The 19,444-nt window shown below is 39.5% G+C and overlaps 2 protein-coding genes across 3 annotated transcripts; one reads left to right on the top strand and one right to left on the bottom strand.

Annotated features, from left to right (window-relative positions):
- The first annotated feature begins 1,012 nt into the window (after positions 1-1,012).
- rbbp4 (retinoblastoma binding protein 4) lies at positions 1,013-6,018 on the top strand. 2 transcript variants are annotated; one of them, XM_061059034.1, is made up of 12 exons: positions 1,013-1,160; positions 1,723-1,873; positions 1,984-2,129; positions 2,427-2,600; positions 2,764-2,879; positions 2,976-3,136; positions 3,226-3,352; positions 3,482-3,559; positions 3,824-3,900; positions 4,245-4,302; positions 4,398-4,508; positions 5,156-6,018. In XM_061059034.1, exons 1-12 carry the CDS (start codon positions 1,145-1,147, stop codon positions 5,216-5,218), a joined length of 1,278 nt encoding a protein of 425 aa, XP_060915017.1. In that variant the 5' UTR covers positions 1,013-1,144; the 3' UTR covers positions 5,219-6,018. The 2 variants fall into 2 exon arrangements, with proteins under 2 accessions (XP_060915017.1, XP_060915018.1); XM_061059035.1 differs by having other exon boundaries at positions 1,022-1,160; positions 1,726-1,873.
- Positions 6,019-6,343: 325 nt separating this feature from the next.
- On the bottom strand, positions 6,344-10,289 carry sync (syncoilin, intermediate filament protein). Its single transcript, XM_061059033.1, has 6 exons — positions 10,138-10,289; positions 7,503-9,137; positions 7,213-7,427; positions 6,884-7,091; positions 6,637-6,761; positions 6,344-6,554 (listed from the first exon to the last, which is right to left on the bottom strand). The coding sequence occupies exons 2-6, from the start codon at positions 9,069-9,071 to the stop codon at positions 6,506-6,508; spliced, it is 2,166 nt and encodes a 721-aa protein (XP_060915016.1). The 5' UTR covers positions 9,072-9,137; positions 10,138-10,289; the 3' UTR covers positions 6,344-6,505.
- Positions 10,290-19,444: the final 9,155 nt, after the last annotated feature.

Here is a 19,444-nt window from a genome sequence, read left to right as displayed (position 1 = left end):
GCCAGAGGGATAAGGGCATATCTCTCATCAAATAACAAAAAGGTTACAAGTTTGAGAGAAACTCAGAAGATTTAATAATTATAAGATCATACCAAAACGTATCTTTTGTGATTGAACTTAAATACTATGTGCATAGACTTTAATTAATCATTGTGTAGGGCAACTTTTAATAGTTAAGTCAGATAAATATACAAATCAGTTTTTATACTGCATCACTGGTAATTTCTTTGTTCCTCACTGTATTGTACAGGGTGACAAACAGACTGTTGTATGGTTGAGGAAGAACCATTGTGTCGTAGGACCGAAGCCGACTACAAAGGCAAAAGACCTTAACTCGCCAGAGTGTAGAACTGAGAAAAATGACTTTAAAATATTTTTGTTGTCCAGCCAAATGAGTTGCAGGCAGAATATTGGAAATGTGGCAATTCTTTGTTATTCATGTTCATAAAAATCTTTAGCTCAAACATGACCTTTGACCCTTATTTGGAAGTTAAGGTACTCTGCCTTTGCATTGCCTGTACAAAAGGCATTAACTTCCATTTGATACTGTATTTCACTTGGTTGCAATTGTTAAAATAACACAACCAACACTATTTCTTTGCTACACTTTAGTCAAGCTACAGATATTAAAACAAAGGCATAACACCTTAACTCCACTGCAGTGAAACAGTAACTTCACTTTGATCCACAGCAAAACAAAGGCAGAAGACCCATATAAGTGAAGTTACTGGACTCTGCCTTGGTTTCTCGAGGGCTTTTGGAAGTTAAGGCAGATACAACCTACTATTTTCTCAAAAGAACAACACAATTGACTCAAGATATTTGTCCTCATAATAAAGCACATCTGTAATGTTCCAGAAATGACAAAAACTCATTTTTTTTTTAAATTGAAGTTACTGCCTTTTGCCTTTGTAGGGCAGTACACTCTGCACTGTGGGTGCTGCTGCTGCTGCTGCCCTCTGCTGGTCACCACGAGCTCGGCTCTGATTGGTCGATAGACGCCCCCCTCACTTGGACTGAGCGCGCGAAGGCACCCTACGTGGTTCACAGACTGCTGCTCTGCTCGCTGTTAGCTTTGCGTTGTGTCTTAAACAGAGCAAAACAGAGGAAAACCTGAGATAAGGGTCTTCGTCATTTACCTGCAATGGCCGACAAGGAAGGTAAAGGTGCAGCTTGTACTACTGCCAGGAACAAACACCGCGGATATCTGACGCGTCTTATATTTGCTAGCTTAGGTAGCGGCTAGCTGCAGTAGCTCCTTAGCGGGCCTGTAGCAGATACAACAAAAGCCGGGCAGCTGAATTTTCTTTTTAACCAAAACAATCTTGGTTTCAGATTGCAGTTATCGTTTCCGCATTGTTTCCCACCAGTTAACATGGTCAAATGTAAAGCTTTGGCCATCAAACGTCATTATAAATATGCTAACGTTAGCAGGGGCATTATGATAGCCAGGTGACGTCAAGCTAAAGGTTCAATGTGTGAGGAAATAAGCTTTCATGTGATTGAATACATAGTACTTGCAAGGTTGCGGTTCATTAATGTGATATTTTCCCTCAGCAAAGGCAACCTTTAACAGCTTTTTGTTAAGAGGTTGTCAATAATCTAATAATGTCAGAGATGTGTTGTATAGTCCTTATTATTAAAGTGACACCTACCGTCCAATTGAGTTAAACACGCTTGTGTGAATAACCCCTTTTTTCATTAATCTCTGTCCCCACTCAGCAGGTGCATTTGATGATGCTGTGGAGGAGAGGGTCATAAATGAGGAGTACAAGATCTGGAAGAAAAACACTCCTTTTCTGTATGATCTGGTTATGACCCACGCTCTGGAGTGGCCCAGTCTTACTGCCCAGTGGTTGCCTGATGTCTCCAGGTACACTTTTTTTTTTACACACATTTGGACAGTTGTACATAAAAGTAACAACCTGCACATTATAAATAACTGTAAATGACATTAATTTCTATTTATTTTGTCTTTACCAGGCCAGAAGGGAAAGATTACAGCGTGCACCGGCTGGTGTTGGGCACTCACACATCGGATGAGCAGAATCATCTGGTGATTGCCAGTGTCCAACTGCCTAATGATGATGCCCAGTTTGATGCCTCACATTATGACAGCGAAAAAGGAGGTTCGACACCCGTGTAGTCACATTCTTTTACAAATGTGAACATTCTGTGGATTGTACACTTTATCAGGAAAAAAGTTGTTAAGCAAAGTTTATAAGCCCTCAGTAAGCCTTACAATTCAATAGTTGCAAGTAGCATTGTTGCCTTTAGCTGAAATTGTGAGTTCAAACCCTTGTATTATTGTTGTCCTTTGAAAAGATAAGGCTTGCTGCCCCTAATCAGTTGCATGAAGACAGAAAAACATGCACTGTCTAGATTTATTTCACTACTGTAAAATAATCTTTTGTATTTCACTGCAGAGTTTGGAGGCTTCGGATCTGTAAGTGGCAAAATCGAGATCGAAATCAAGATAAGCCATGAAGGAGAGGTGAACCGAGCCCGCTACATGCCCCAAAACCCCTGCATAATTGCCACCAAGACCCCCACTTCAGATGTGTTGGTGTTTGACTACACTAAACATCCCTCCAAGCCAGGTAGGAAGATCACAGGAAGTACAAGACACTGCTCAAGGTCGCTTGTTGGTTGAACATGTTTTGAAAGTAAAGCAGACTCAGTTATACCTTTGAACGACGGAAGTGCATCATGTTTAACACATCTTCGTTAATACTCAAATTTTACTTTTTGCATTGTCAATAGATGCTTCTGGAGAGTGTCGTCCTGATCTGCGTCTCAGAGGCCACCAGAAAGAAGGCTATGGTCTGTCCTGGAATCCAAATCTCTCTGGCTCTCTACTTAGTGCTTCAGATGACCATGTAAGATCAAAATCAAGTTTTATTAAGCATTATTCAAATATGGGATCTGACATTTATTTATTTATTTTTTCTTTGCTCATCTTTCCTGCTCTGTAGACTGTCTGTCTGTGGGATATAAGTGCTGTACCAAAAGAGGGGAAGATAGTTGATGCAAAGACTATCTTCACTGGTCACACTGCTGTGGTGGAGGATGTGTCCTGGCACTTGCTTCACGAGTCACTCTTTGGATCCGTAGCAGATGACCAGAAGCTCATGATGTAAGACATTTGATGATGAGTCAAATCTGACCCTGCAAAATTGTGATCTTGTAGAGTTTATGGAATAATTTTGGTCTTTTTTACCTCAGCTGGGACACACGTTCAAACAACACCTCCAAACCCAGCCATGCAGTGGACGCCCACACAGCAGAAGTCAACTGTTTGTCATTTAACCCTTACAGCGAGTTCATCCTTGCCTCAGGCTCAGCAGACAAGGTAATGTAATGAACCACCACAATTTCCACAATGTGTTGAAACTCTGGGATATTTGTGCTGTTTTACTTTGTTGTTTGCAGGGATTAAAAAAATCTGCAGCTGTGTCTAATTTCTTTCTTGTGCTCGCAGACTGTGGCTCTTTGGGACTTGAGAAACCTGAAACTGAAGCTGCATTCCTTTGAGTCGCACAAGGATGAGATTTTCCAGGTAAGATCTTTATAATTTATATACATATATATATATATATTGCATTGAAACTGTGTAGTAAGTCTTAAGAAAACTGAATGAATTAAATCCCAGCAATGCAAATTTAAATGTAATGTATTACAGGAAGTATTACTACCTACCTAGAAACCCTGTAGATTGGTCCCCCACAAAACCTCCTTGTGATGAGATTTTTATGATTTTATCTCTTTCTCTCTGTTTTTACTTAGGATGATCTAATTTGATTTATTTGACTGTTTTTTACAGGTTCAGTGGTCTCCTCATAATGAGACCATACTGGCATCCAGTGGAACAGACCGTCGCCTGAATGTCTGGGATCTCAGGTAAAACACTGCAACCCAATGTCCGCTGGAAGCAACTATCATGTTTTCAGGCTCCCCTGCTAGTGACCGATTCAGTTACTGACATTCTAGCCAGTCTGTTGATCTCTTTTCTTCTTGAGAGTGGAGTACTACAATGTGTGTTATGTTTACAAACATGTTTCATTAATAGAGATTATAAGTTATCATGAAGTAGTTGTTGTAGTAGTGTCATTAAAGATAAAACACGAAGGTCCAATGATGATTGCCCCCTGAAGCAGACTTTACACAAACACAGGAGTGGTCACAGTATGCAGTGATTGGTACAGAGTTTGTCTGATTTACAAATCTTTGTCTGATTTCTGTAGCAAAATCGGAGAGGAGCAGTCACCAGAAGATGCAGAGGATGGCCCACCTGAGCTACTGGTGTGTATTTTATAGCCTGCTGAACATTGGAGGTTGTATGCTATCTTTGTTTCAAAAAAAAGTTAAAATTAGCCTTTTTTTCCCCTGTTTACTAGTTTATCCACGGAGGCCACACAGCCAAGATCTCAGACTTTTCCTGGAACCCTAACGAGCCTTGGGTCATCTGCTCTGTGTCTGAAGACAACATTATGCAAGTCTGGCAAATGGTAAGACTCTGCGAGTATATTTAACCAGTATATTTAGCTGTGGACAGGGTAGAGAAAAATATCCATTCTTACATTATAGTGTCATAAGGGGAATTACATTCCCACAATATAATTGGAGATAAGTTGATTTGAAGCAGTACATTAAGGTCACAGACAGAAGGCAACTCTTCCATGAAGATCCCTTGTGTCTTACCAAAACTATGACATGTGGGTCGAACAGGGCAGGGAATAATTTGCAGGGAAAGTTGTGTATTGGAAGGAGCCTGACATTTGAACTAGCGACCGCAAGGAGAAACTCAGTGGAGATTGACTTTTGATGTGAAGAAATACGTCTTTTTGCGAGATTGAGTCAGGGCAAAGGAATAAGACAGAAGAAGGAAAGGTGAACATGGTGAGTGTTCTGAACCAGCTGTCTTTATTTCCTAAACTTTGCATTGCTTTTTGATACTTATTTGTCCTGTTACAATGTACAGTAATACGATGTTAAAACAAGCTTGCTGTTCAGACTGTAGTAGTTTTGCTCTTTGAAAGCCCAAGACTTAATTTTTTACTGGATGTCCTAAAAGAAAAAATGCCACTGACTTGTAAATGTCTCAACCCCCTGACAGCATGTGACTAAATCCCTTACTCTCTGATTCTGCCTTTAGGCTGAGAACATCTACAACGATGAAGACCCTGAGGGTTCAACAGACCCTGAAGCCACAGCATAGCATCTTTTCCTGTTGTGCGTTTAACCTACAACCTCATCATAAACTGCCAAACTGCCCCCTCAGTAGTTCCGTGCAGCTACTTCTACTTCTTCCTCCCATCCTTCTTTACTTTATTGGTGGGACACTATTCGGTTAAAGCACTGTAAATACAAGAAATTTAAAAATCATGTGTAGCCCTGGCCCTTTTGGAATGCTCAATTTGAAGAACTGTCCTTTAACTGAGTGATTTATCGCCTGATGAATCTCAGGTTTCCCACAGTGCATAAACAATTGTTTTCCGCAACCAAACTGGCTCTCTGTTCCACACTGTCCGCTATTAACCGAGGCTTTTTCAACAATAAATGAACATGTTTATACAGTATCAAACACACAAACAGACATTAAGGTAATTTGGCAAAAGCCCGCTGTTCAAAGTGTACACAGCAGGAGAAAAAATGTTACAAGTTAACTTGCAGCCCAGCTTTTGATATGATTCAAAGGACAGTGGCAGTTACTTAAACTGTGAAGATGGTTTTATTCACAGGCTAGAAGACTATCTGAAATGTGTCTCATATTTTCCGCTTCATTGTGGTCAGAACCTAAATAGGTCTTGATACTGATTTTCTCACCAGCTGTTTTTAAAAGAAATAAGAATTTTGGAGTGAATCTGTTTGAATTGTCCATTGGTGGTCCCACCTCCCCAAACCTGAATCATTAAATAATCATTTAACTGTTTTTCGTGCTATAGATTAGTGGTTGAACTTTTTATATGTTCAATGTTTGTACAGTGAGTGCATTCTTAATAAAAATGTGTTTCATTAGTCTGTGGGTCCACTTGATTTATTGTCGACATTTCTTAATATAAATATGCTCCTTGCATATTTGTACAATTAGAACGGAGTCTTAGTAAGCCTACAAACATTTTTAAACAACACTAAATCCTTGGAAGTGAGGGAGTATGTTTTACCTCAGCACACTCACTGCTCTTTATTTTGTGTCTGTTCTTGGTGCTTTCCCACCCTGAGATCCTGTTCTGACTTCATTATTACTCTTGTTCTCATTGTTTGGATATTGTCTTGCCCTTATAAGTACATGAACCCTCTCCACACTTCATGCAGGGACATTAACTCATCAGTCACACTGAGATTACAGCAAACAAAAAGTCTTTATTCATAGCAAAACTTGTCTACAAGGTGACTAAAAAATATCTGTTTCAAAAGCATGTCTCATTTGTATAAAGTGCATTCATAGTTGTGATAAAATAGCGTTATTAAATCACAAATATCTTTGAAGTAATAAAAAAAACAGTCAGTCGTTTTTCTGCTCGTCATCACAGTTATGGTCCTTAATGGCAGCTCTGCAAGGAAAATGTTTCTTTATACCAGTGACTTCCCATAGATATTACAAATAAGGATACAAAATAAAGCAACAAATCTTACCTGTAAAGGATTAAACGTTTGGTTAGACTGTCTCTCAATTCTTCTATTTCTTTGGTTTTCCTCTTCTGAAGATTTAACTCAGTCTTGAGCTCTCTGCTGCTCTCCTCCAATGTGTAAACTCTCTCCTGTTTACATGGCAAGTTATGAGTGCTTTTAGTATCAGGTGACCCTACCTTTCATTCATTTGTCATACCAAATGTCTTGTTTGATTTTATACACATAACCTGAAATTAGAAATTCTGCTTACCTTGTAATGCACCACATCCTCTCTCCTCTGCATGTGAGTAAGTTTGAGTTTCTCCTCTAAACAAGTTCGCTGGAGAATCAGTTTTTGGATTTCCTCCTTCAAGGGTCTCAGCTTGGTTCTGAGCTCCTGGTTCTGCTCTTTGGATTTCACCAGGGATTCGGCTGTTACCTCCCTCCTCTTGAGCAATGCAAGCATAATGGGTTCATATCTGGCCAAGACAACCATTGACAAATACACATCTTTTTATTATGTAAAACGGCATGAGGATAAGTGTCATGTATAAATAAAAGAACGTTTTGAAACGTATGCCTGGATAGAAGTGACTGTACCTATCCTCAAGTGCTTTAAGCCCACTCTGCAGATACTGCTGAATATCCCCACAGGAGTGCCTCTTGGACTGGGTCAGCTGATCCTGGGTATTGGAAGTCTGACTGGAGCTCTGGGCATGATGCTCTGCTTTTAGGTGTAAGAGCTGTTGTTGATGGGCTGCTCTTAGCTTGGCACTCTCTTCTGTCAGCTCAAGCACCACTGACTTCATTTTTTCCTTGAAGACAGAAGACACCATGAGGAGATTTTATTTTTATTTTGAAGTACAATTTTTTTCTAAGGAGCTTCTTACCTCTTCCCTCTTCAGCACGTCCACCTCTCGATGTTGAGTGTTCAGGGCAAACTGATTGTGAGCGCAGTCTCTTGCAATGGCAAACAGCCTCCTCTTCAGCTTTTTGAGCTCCTCATGAATCCCTTGTCTCTCCAAGTTTACTTTCCATATCCTTCTCTCCTCCTCCGCTCTCTCCTCCCATAGGCACTGGATCTCTTTCTTCCTCTCCTCTCTTCTTCCCTCTTCTTCTTTCCGCAGTGCACTCATCAACACCGCCACTTTGCTATCAATTAGCTCCTCTGTCTCCGCTTCCTCTTTATTTGTGTCCTCTACCTCCTCTCTGTCTTGATTTCCTCTCAACTCAAGCACCTCCAACAGCAGTTCCTTTCTCCTCTTCTGTACCTGCTGCACTTCCTCTATCCACTCCTCCATCTGAGACCCTAGTGCGCTTAATTCATTCATGCTAGGGCCTTGATAAATTGAGTCCATCCCCAGCGCTGTTGTGTCTTCAGCTGGAAAATGACTGTTGTCTACTTCAATCCCTTTAATTTCTCCCTCTGTTGATGTGGCTTCATTAGGAGACATACATCCTGTGCTTGTTGCCTCACAGTACATTGGACCATTTTGTGTATTATCTGATGTCATCGATGGCCTTGCAAACCTTAAATGAGCTTCAAGAACACTCTGGTCTGTGTTTGCTTTCCCTTGCCCCCCGAGTCTTTCCATTGAGAAGCCACTTGTGTTATCAAGGCTAAGCACAGGATATGTCCGGCTTTCAACTGTTGCTGAACCTACTGCCAGCTCATTTCTGTTCATGTCAGAAAGTATATTCCCCCCTGCATGTGGACAAGCACATAATTCTAATTCTAGCGGGCTGGCCTCCAACTTCATTAACCTCTCTTGCTGAATGGGAACCAGTGTTGTACCGCTACGGAGGTTAGAATTCGTACTGATGTGTACATATTCTTGAGTTGCATCTGTAGCCCAGTCTTGTGGCTCAAAATCCATCCCAGTCTCTTCCATACAGCCTTCCAGCATTGCAAGCATCCCCAACAGATGGCCCTCATACTCAATCATGGAGTTGCTGAGTTTGTTACCTGCTGAAGTGAGAGGCATTTTTCTCTGTTGAGAAACATCGGTGGCCACTACACTCTTTTTGATGATCTGCTGCAAGCCTTGCGCATGGTCTTGTGCTGGCTGGTCTTCTCTCCCAGCCCCATCCATGTTTGTGTCCATGTAGCTTGTGGAAAGATATGCTTGGGGAGAAATACCTGTTTCTTGGTCGCTGTCCATTGGGACTTCGTCTTTTCTGTGGCATTGAACTATTTCAGTTGGGTTTGTCTCTGAGAAGTGAGAGCCAAAGGAGAAACCAGTGAGCTCTTCACAACTTTTCAGTAGGTCATCCATCTCTTGTAGGTACGGCTTGATCAAAGATGATTGATTCAGTTGTGTTCCTGATAAGGTGAAGCCAGCTTGTTCACTGTTGCACTCTCTTTGTTCCGTGAGGGTTCTGTCTGGATCCGCATCCTCCTCTTTAATGAAGAGAGGCTCGAACCCAGTCAATGAAATGTTATCGTTGAGGTCCTCCATTGGTTTTACTGGTGTGATAACCGTGGTCACTCAAGATTTGGAAGTCTTCTTTTCAGCTATGTCATCCTTTGAACAAGAAGATGAAAGTGTTCTACTGAGTAGCTGATGCATTGTAAGCATGATAGTTGAAGTTGTTAGCAGTATTGTTGTTGTAGGTACGCTAAACAAATGAAGGGCTTGGCCTGCATTGATAACATGTCCGCAGAGGTATTGAATTCCTACTTAATGCCAGACATGCAAGAACGCAGAGCTGGGCATGGGGACAGTTTAGCAGAGGGTATGCTACCAGCAGCTGTCCTGCTGGGCTAGATGCCACAGTGACCAACTGAGTGCTTGGCAATGCTCAGACACACACACTTAAAACAAGCCTACTCATGTATGTACATGAACACCACAGCACTACTAATATAAACACATGCAAACAGTTCTACCCGTAGATCCAACAAGTGGCATTTAACTGTTAACATTAGCCAACAAATTATCATAACATGTCATCATGCAGATAAATGAGCATTGTGACTATTCCCTGGTTAGTATCTTAGCTGTAATTCCCCTCGTTGAGATGGACTGGGCATCGAGTCCCAGAGAGTAAATTTATCAAGTTGACCCAATACTGTCATTGCCAAAGAATAGTAGTGTAGAAAGGGCACGAATGTAAGTGTAACATTATATTGGTAACTGCTATTTCTTTGCCAAAACCTTCCCTCTAAAAGTGGGTCAGTTGACTCAAATAAAGTACAATTAAAACAACAGCATCAACATCTCCGTAGTTTATGGCTCTGTTATATTTTATCTTGGATGTTTCCTCACTGGCCCTGGACTGTTCTGCTATCCTATGCAAGGCTGACAAAAGCTCTGGGGAAGACATGGCAGCTGTCTTACTGCAGGGCAGGAGTGGACACAATTCACATTCCTTTAGACTTCCATCACACAACGGTAGTACTGGGCATATATTTGCTTTTCATATGAGCGTTTTCATCTTAAATGAAAAACATGAAAATCAATTATTTGAAAGATAATGAGCCCCGAGAAAAGTATAATCCTGATAAAATATAATTGTACTTACTTCTGTGCCCTTTAACCTCCATCCTCTGGATGAATCCGTTTGAATTGAGTTGCCATTCAAAGATAAAACAGAGTAAGCGGCAAAGTGTGAGCGGGAGCAGTGTTTGCAGCCCAACTGAGAGAGGAGGGAGGGTTTAAGACGGTTGACCCAGCCCCTCCCGCAGTCAGTGTGCTATGTGTGACCATGACTACCTGAAATCTGTTTAGGTTTATTTATAAACACTGGGCCAAAATGGTCATCTAAGAACACTGAATGCCTTGGTGCCATATGTTGTTCAGCGACATTTACATAACTTGATTGAAATACTTTTTGTTGTCAGAATGAGTGCATTTTCATGAATTAAGTAACATTAACTAAATATATTAAGAGCAATCTGCTTTTTCAACAACATCAGTAGACTTTATTAAAAAAAAAAAAATCCATATTGTCCAATAGCACACAAACACCACTTGATTCTAACAACTATTAGCTGGTGGAATTACAGCTGTATGCACCTAGTATGGCTGTTGAGAGGTGTGTGTATGTGGAGAGTTTATGGTGTGTGGCTCCAGAATTCCAGCCATGCCTCCTCATTATCGAGTAGTCTCCAAATAGCTCCATGCAATTTTCTGACAGCTTCCCGTGGGAGGATTGGTTTTCACCTAAACTTTTGACCTCGACAATGGACCACAGGTGGTCTTGTGTAGTCTGAGGAGAGGACAGAGGGCGTGAGACAGGATTGTATAAGGCATGGATATACGTGAAAGGCTTAGAAGAAAGGGAACATGTCCCTGGGATAAAGGAAGAGGACAATGGAGTTCCTGAAATGTTCAGATAAACAAATCCGAAAAACCAGACCAGTGACGAGGTGACCAGGGTCTAGTATTTTCTTTATTCCAAAACTACCTTTAAAATTGACTTCATTTATTTGACTAAGTGACAATTGAACATTTATTTGGAGTCATTGTATGGCTCTCATTTAGATGTTTTGATTGACCGATTTTTTACCTCCCATTTTTGACCTTTTCTTGATACATAAGAAAAGGTAAAACAGTCAGACACCACTAGATGGCATCAGAGTTTGATTTTGACTCCTCTTGTCCTTATTGTGACATAAAGAGAATGTTTATTTTCTACCATTGAACAACCAGTTTCGAGGCAGTTTCAGACTATCAACCCAGTCAGTTTGTGGGTCACTCTTAAGGACACAGCTATCAACTTTTTAAACTGTTATTACAGTACAGTTTCATCATCAGACAGATACATTTTTTTCTGCAGGCTTATTTGTGCTAATAACATTTAGATACAGAGGTAAAAAGAACATGTTGATTGCCTGTTAATTCTGTTGTGCTATAAAATAGAACTAAGAAAGGTTATTTTACTGCAAGTCCCACTTCAGAATATTTACATGACCCTTTTTACTGAGTACACTTATTTGCAGCAAGCACCCTGTAAAATAGTGACTGTCATGCCTTTGACATTCTGAATCAGTGTTTCCATGATGAGTCCCTTGTGCCGAAGGGAAGATGTAATGTTTATCTTATTCAGCCATCTTGACCGCTGTGACTCTGTGTTTTGTCAGGTTTAGGCTTTGAGGGAGGGAAACAGTAATTTACATGGAGCTATGTCCAAGGATGATTTGTCTCACCACTGTTGCACACCCTCTTGAAAATAGAGATATACTTTGAGAGTCTTCTTCACTAGCTTGCCAAAAATGTAATCTTTTCAGCTTTTCCTTGTATTTTTCTTTATTTTCCTTCATAGAGAATGGTGAGGTCATCTGAATGTGTGGGTGTGTGTATAGAAGGTCTTGGGGGAAACCAAATATTATTGTGGGAGTTGTGGTTAAGGACTGAATGTCCCACAGAGATAGGCCATATGCTGTACATTCATTTGGACTAGTCTGTTACTGTCTGCTCCAATTGGCAGTACTGTCCAAACTCACAAAAAATGTCTCGTCAGTGTGTCTTTATCAATGTGTGTTTTTTTTGTACGTGTCACTATTTTATAGAAGAAATGTGAATTATACAGGGTTTGTGATTTCATAGTGTACACATTTTCTAGTATCACCTGCCACATGGGGTGCTCAGTTGGTATAGTGGGCACCCCATGAACAGAGGCTACAGTCCTCATCCCACTTGTCGCAGATATGAGTGTTGATGTTGATCCAGTTTAATTCTTGTCATCTCCCTCTCTCTCTCCACATATCCTGTCTCTAAAGCTGCCCTATCGAATAGACTGAAATGCCCAAAAATTACATTTTATTTTTGTTTTTCACTTAAAGATGCTCAGGTATTATTAAAAACTATGTTGTGATCATCCTATTATGCATTTACTGACAACTGTGCAATTTGTGGAAAGTTACAAGAGTGTGTCTTCAGACTTTCACACTATAATGTTCAATCTGAAAGCACCCTTTTATGTGGCTCCATTCATGTACACCCCTCTCTGTCCCACCGTTAGCCCAGTCACCTCATGAGGGATGAGAGACGGCGCTGCAATCAGAGACGCAGTACGTAGAGGTATTATGGTGAAGTTTCATTGCAAGAGTACAATTCAAGGAGAACCAACAGACTTTTCAAACCGAAGATAAGACATTTTTTTGGTATAAAATACTTAAAACAAATAAAAACCAAATCAACTTGGGGCTGCATATTTGAATCCGTCAAGATCAGTCATAGAAATGGCTGCACTTGGTCCCAACACGAGGGAGTAGTGGGGCAGGAGAGGAGGTGGTGTGCTGAAGGGACAGCTTTGGTTTGAGAGACCGGTGCTAAAGTGCGACATCTACTGGACATCTACTCTCAAAGTCGCATATTATACCTTTACAGAACTTGAGGTTTAGACATAGCTGGTGAATAGTAGCAACAACACCTTGTAGATCCGTAAATAAAAGTAAATATTTTACACCCTATCAAGCCAACATAGTTACTGTAACAACTTCACTTGTATTTTATTTGGAAAAAAATGGTCAGACATATTTCTTAAATGTAACCTAATCAAAATGGGCAACTTTTTTTTTATCAATATCACTTACCGTGAAAAAATTTCACATCTATGAATGTGTTGTCATTTAAAGGAACACTATGGAGTTTTGGGAGAGAAATTTACAGATCTTATTGTACATGTTCATAATTGTATACACAAACTGTCCTCAGAGGAAAATTTGGTCCTTGGAACATTGTTTGATGATAAAATGCTACGCGAGAAGTTATGTTGGGGGGCCCTCAACAGTGAAAGCCTAACTCTCCTGGTAGCTTATTAGCTCCAAACAGTGTTCCAGGGACCCATTTGTTCCTTTGAATAAAGTTTGTGTATTTAGTTCAGAAAATATAGTAGACAATTGTTTCGCTTCTCCAACTTTCAAATTGTACTACCTAGTGCACCTTTAAGAAAATAGCTGATTGGGCTGATAACAAACGCAAACTTTTTAAAACTTTAAATGATGTTCTCTCACTTTGTTGTTCCCTGCCATCAGTCGTGTCTTACATAATAGAGTATTGTCCCGGTAAGTGTATTGTGTATAGTTAAGGCTTTTTTAATGATGGTGACCTATCAGGTGTTTATTTTAAAGAGTGTGCCCTGGCTTCATAGTTGTCAGACACTGTCTTCTTTTTGTCATCAGCCACCCAGTGTTTGCACTGGTTGGCATTTATGTTCTTAAAGGATCACTTAATATAATGGAGCAGGGGGCCCTATGTCCTTTTTCAGTGTGTTTTTCTCCTGTTCTGGATTAGGCATGTTTCCTCTTCTTAGAATTATAGATGTGCTTACCCTTTAAAAAGCCACAGCTAGCTTTGGGTTGTTCCCACAGCTCTTTTATTATAGTTTAATGACTCATGGGAAAGTCTTTAAAAGAAGCTACTTCTCTTTAAAATGTATATTTAGTCTCTCATAGTTTTACTTTGAAACAGTTTTTGCAATGTTTTTAAAAGAGCCCATGATTTAAAACTGTTGTACAGACCCCAGTATCTTGTGTTGAATCAACCTTTTAGAAATACAATATTGTTCACTGTTTTTACATGTATACTATTGAGCAACCATGACCAGTTCCCATGAAGGGATCTGGCAGATGGAAAGAGCTGATATGGAGAGATGAGACAAACCCAGACGAGATCACACGCACACAGTCCATGAGGATTACAGTGTAGATGCTGTCATAGCAGGTGACCGAATTGAGCTACAAAGAGAACGCTGTCAACAGTGAAAACATCAGGAGAAATTACATGTTGAAATGAAATCTTTGACCGAACATCTTTGAATTAATTGAATACTTGTGTTTGACTGTGATACATGTGACCTTAGTGATCCCCTCACTATTCCTGTAGCGCCAACATGACCTTGTCTTTTTCTATTTAATCAAGTTAAACTATTGAATAACTATAAAATTTGGCCTCAAAATCCATGGTGCCCAGAAGATGAAACATAGACTATAGATAAATATGGACAAAGGGGCGTTGGATAGCCTAGCGGTTATGTCACACGCCCCAGGTAGAGAGTCTATAGTCCAACTAGTAGTTGCAGCGGGCGAAGGTTCAAACCGACCTTTTGCTGCATGTCACCCCCCACTCTCTCCTCCCAACATTTCCTGCCTCTCTTCAGCTGTATAACAGTCAGCAGGGCATCAGACAGTTCAAATAATGTAGGATATGGAGAACGTACTGCTATCTTACTTGAACAAATTACCATGCTGTGTACATTTAGTATTTGGCTCAAAATATCAATATACCGATAGCCTCACAAAGCTCCGAGTATGGTTTAAAGTAGTTGTCTGGTCAAATCATTGGGAAGCACACAAATACTGTTTTATCAACCAAAATCGTTTATATATTGTAGAATTCCCTTTATCTTATTTATCTTCATCCAGTAGAGGCTCACCAAGCTTTTCCTGGAGCTACTCTTCATATAGAAAAGTATCATAATGACTCCATGAAGATACTTAATCCACCTGAATCTTGCTCGAAACCTAAACACATCGATCAAGGGGGTAAATGTTTTTTACACTGAATCATTGGATAGTGTGTGCGTACAGTCAGTTTAGATGTTTCTTTTGCATGAACTTTATCATTTTTTTTTTAATGATCTGCAATTGTTTGTATTATGTTACTGTTGTGGTTTAAATGCTAGTTTGAGGTGAGACATTAAATATTACGACAAATCCTTACAATAACAGATTATATGAGTTAACAAAAAAAATATTGCACAGTCTCTAAAGCCTTTGACTTTGACAGGACGACTTTGTTTGTAATATCAGTTGTTTTCAGAGATTGCTTCACCCGAAAAATGACCACTGTGTTTACAGCTCCCTTAATTAGATGTTGTGTGAGTGCCAGTCCTGTGTTTTTAATAGAGATTCAACAGAGGTCACCTGTCTGTGGCGTCAGTGCCTCATTTAAAAGACCCCCGGAGAGAGTAAAAACAGGCTGATAGTTCCTTTGCGAATGGAAAGAGAGGGAGAGACAAAGAATTAGCAAAAGAAAGAGATATGGCTAGATGGATGGATGGAAACTTGTGGCCTGTTTTTGTCCTGTTCCAAACAACCACACCCTCTCAGGAATTCCTGCAACAAAAATATTTCTTTTCATGTTTTTATAGCAGCAGTTATCCATTGCAATAACCAGTTTTCTGCTGGTTTTTACTTTACTTACCACACTCAGTTTTACTTTTAAATACCCCATGTTCCATAAAATGATGTGTTTGAAACTTATTGCGACCTCATATTGTATGTACAAGTTTTACTCTTGAAAAGAAAACTTTGGATATGTGAAAAAAAGTGTACAGTGTTCAATAGTTATCTTAAAAGTAGGCTAAATAACGGAAAAAAAATGAAAAGGATGACTATAAAGTAAATCAGTTAAAATAAAGAATATGCAAAATAGCAAAGTGATTAATGTTATGAATGGTGCATTGAGTCACACATTGTATACAGGGGTGATAGGATTCTTAAAGGAAAATCGATTGAAAATTGCATTTTTGTACAGAAAACACAAAAGCATGATCGACAATTCTGGCAGTACATTTTTTTGACACATCTAAAAAAAAAAAAGCATACTTTTAAGCTGACAGAGCTTCTCCTGGGGGAAGCTTGCAGTTGAACTTTTGGATACATTAGGACCACAGTTTGGGTCAGAGACGAGATAGATACGACAAAAACAAGTTAAGCAAAACTATAAAATCCTAAAGCTTTCCCTGAAGTCACCAATGTGTCAATATTTTTCCTTCCTTGTGAGACTATAGTTAACATTCAATAAATATTCTGTTAAGACATTTTAGCAAATATCCTGAATAATGTTGGCATATCCCATATGTCTTGATCCGAAAATGCTAAGCACCTTTCAGGATAAATTAACAAAATATACTTTTAACATGTAGCTTCAGCTGCCCTGTGTTTGTGACATTTTTCACATCATGGTTATTGGTTTCAACAAATGCTTAACACTAGAGCATTTGTGGCTCAGTGGTAGAGTCTGCCATCCCTCAACGGAAAGGTCAGGGGTTTGATCCTAAGCTAATGCACATACATGATTATATTACCCTGGGCAAGACACTAAATCCAAGTTGCTGCTTCGTCGGCGGCAGCGTGTGAATCCGTATGAATGGGATAGACACACAAAGCAAATTCTGGCTTAAGAGTGTGAATGTGTAGTTCTGAGATGATGTGTAAAGCCCTTTGAGTAGTCAGAAGACTAGAAAAGCAATATAAGCTCAAATCCATTTACTTGTAAGAAAATGTTTTTCCAAAGTTGTCATATTAGTAATAATGTACACTTTACTGTATTTAAAAGTATAGCCACCAGTACACAATGCTTTAAAGACAATTAAAATTGAATTCAAATATTACTAAATTTGTAGAAATGTGACTTCCCAATTAACTAACCGTACTACCAAATATGGACTTTTTTAAGAGTTAGGATAGCAAAAAAAATTGAAATTATAACAAAGGTCAAAGGGAAAAAACAGCTTGTAAGGAAAAAAAATCTAATTCTGCAGTCCAAGAAAAAGCAAAACCAAGTTTTTTCAGAAGTAACGTGTATCTGGTCCTTAATATTTCTGCATGGTTTTATTTGAGTGAATTGTGTTCATGAATCTCTGTGCATATTCATGTATGAATTCCCGGCCAGATGGCTCTGTACACAGCCAGTGTGTTTTGGCTCTGAACCGTCTGGATTCTGGGTAATACTTCTATTACCATCCACTGTGGAGACACTCTCACTCTAGATATTGGACATTCAGGGCTTTGTGTTTGCTCTGACTGTTTGATTATTTAATCTCTTAGAGAGGGAAAAACAAGCTGCGCTGTACACGGTCATGGACCATGAATAACGTTTACTGTACCCTTTGTTTAATGTATGTCTGTGTATGTTTGTCCAAAAAGGGCCATGTCAACTTAAAGCAAGAACCTCAACGGGCAAGCTTCAACTTGTCCAGGCAGAAGCAAACACCCAATGGCTAATAAAGTTTGATGGACGGCCTGAGGGTCACCAAGCTTTTCTATGACAGGGTTACACACACATGGTGAACCCTCCCTCATCTCTAGATAGTATTAGATAGACAGAAACACTAACCTAGGGTGAACAATTACCTTCATTTTTTCCTCCAGTTTTTCCAATTTTTGTATTTCAAACACAGCAGCTGATGTGCCTAGAGTTAGCTTCAAATAAGTAGCTGTTGTTTAAAAAGGCAGCAGAAAACGATAAAATGCATACTGCATTATTTTAGAATTATACGTTTGTTGTGTTGTTTATTTCTAATGAAATGTGCAACTCACCTCATATTTGTATTGGCAGAGTGAAGCAGTTTTTAAGACATCCAAACACCTTTTCAAGATTACGTCTTTATTTTAGGCTACAGCAAACAGCTAGTGAGAACATGACCCTCCCATAACCTTATTGTCTCTGTCGTCTGGCTCTTAGATGAAATAGTTCCCCAGAGGCGCCATAAAGCAGAAAACAGACAACTCTCACAGCTTCATTTACAGCAGGTTCAACCCATTTTTTCTTTTTCCTGTCTGCTTCATTACATTTAACACAATTACCAGTGACATGACTCAACAGTGTATCCTCTACATTCTTCCTTTTCTCATGAGCTTGAAATGAAATGGACATCTCCCTCATGCCCTTACAGCATAGTCTTTTGCGTCTCCTTTAGAGGAGGGTCAGAGGAATGTGGACGGGACGGCCAATCACTGTCCACCAGGGTCAATAACGTGCCTGGACTGGAGTAACTGGAATGGAGTGGAGTCTTTACTTTTTATGTTTTGCTCACTGCAAAACAATCTGAAACAAAGACAGATTAAGTGTCTTAAATTAAGACAATAAATGATTTTATTTTTGTTTGAAAAGATATTTCTACTAGGCATACGTTTTCAGTTTCCAGCCGAGTTGTCACATGTTATCTTGATGAGATATTACAACTAGTTTCTATGATTTTTATTTGATTTGCAGGTTCTGAGTAATTTAATGTAAGAAACTATAACTACACTCATTGGTAATATGAAGACAACTTCTCTTCAAATTCAGGGTTTTCCTATTGCTAGAATTGCATTATTGTTTTTACATCTTTAAGCTTGTTAAGACAGATAATCACAAAATGGAATTAACCATTTATTGTCAGTCTTACACAACAGAATATATTGATCAGAGAAGAAAATTATTTCCACATCAAAGAACAACACTATGAGTGATTTGAATTGTTGTACCATTCTGTTACATCCCCAATGTTATACACCCCCAAATGTAATAAAGTCAGGATGTTGTAAAAATGTACTTAAAAACATTTGAAGCAAGCAACATGTTAAAAAGAATGGGACAGGGTCATGTTTACCACTCTGTAGCATCACATCTCTACCTCTGAGCCCCAGCCACCCTAGGTGCACTAATGCACCCCCATACCATCTCAGATTCTGAGAACTGATAACAACCCGGATGATCCCTCTACTAATAAGCACAGAGGCTCGACGTCCAGAATTTCCATTTTAAATGAACCCGGACCGAGAGAGGGCTGCAATGTTTCTGGACCTAGTTTATATACGGTTTCCTCTTTGAATGGTAGGTTTTCAGCTTGCATCTGTGAATGCAGCGATGAATTGTGCTGAAAGACAATGGCTTCTTGAAGCGTACTTTCTCCCATGCATAGAGTTGGCCACATCAGAATTGTGTCTGTTTTTAATACAGTGTCCTCTAAGGGCCCAAAGCTGTGGCTGCAAAGCTAGCAGCGGGTATGATGGGGCAAGTTTATTAACTCTTTAGAGTGTAACTCCTTTGAAACAATCATAGAATAATGTCATATTTCCTTCTTTAACAACTGTTTTTACATCGGCCCTGCTCCC

The sequence above is a fragment of the Labrus mixtus genome, chromosome 16, assembly GCF_963584025.1.
Source record: "Labrus mixtus chromosome 16, fLabMix1.1, whole genome shotgun sequence".
In the NCBI taxonomy this organism is placed as follows: domain Eukaryota; kingdom Metazoa; phylum Chordata; class Actinopteri; order Labriformes; family Labridae; genus Labrus; species Labrus mixtus.
Note: the sequence above shows the minus strand (reverse complement) of the source record. Positions and strands in the feature narration are given on the sequence as shown.

What these genes read in the sequence shown, in the direction of transcription:
- sync (XM_061059033.1), bottom strand. Translation starts at nt 9,071, where the DNA reads ATGGAGGACCTCAACGATAACATTTCATTGACTGGGTTCGAGCCTCTC. An exon ending in CTTAAAGCACTTGAGGATAG is followed by an intron (nt 7,092 to 7,212) that starts GTACAGTCACTT and finishes TGTCTTGGCCAG; the next exon opens with ATATGAACCCATTATGCTTG. An exon ending in AAACGTTTAATCCTTTACAG is followed by an intron (nt 6,555 to 6,636) that starts GTAAGATTTGTT and finishes TTTTCCTTGCAG; the next exon opens with AGCTGCCATTAAGGACCATA.
- rbbp4 (XM_061059034.1), top strand. An exon ending in ACAAGGATGAGATTTTCCAG is followed by an intron (nt 3,560 to 3,823) that starts GTAAGATCTTTA and finishes TGTTTTTTACAG; the next exon opens with GTTCAGTGGTCTCCTCATAA. An exon ending in ATGGCCCACCTGAGCTACTG is followed by an intron (nt 4,303 to 4,397) that starts GTGTGTATTTTA and finishes CCTGTTTACTAG; the next exon opens with TTTATCCACGGAGGCCACAC.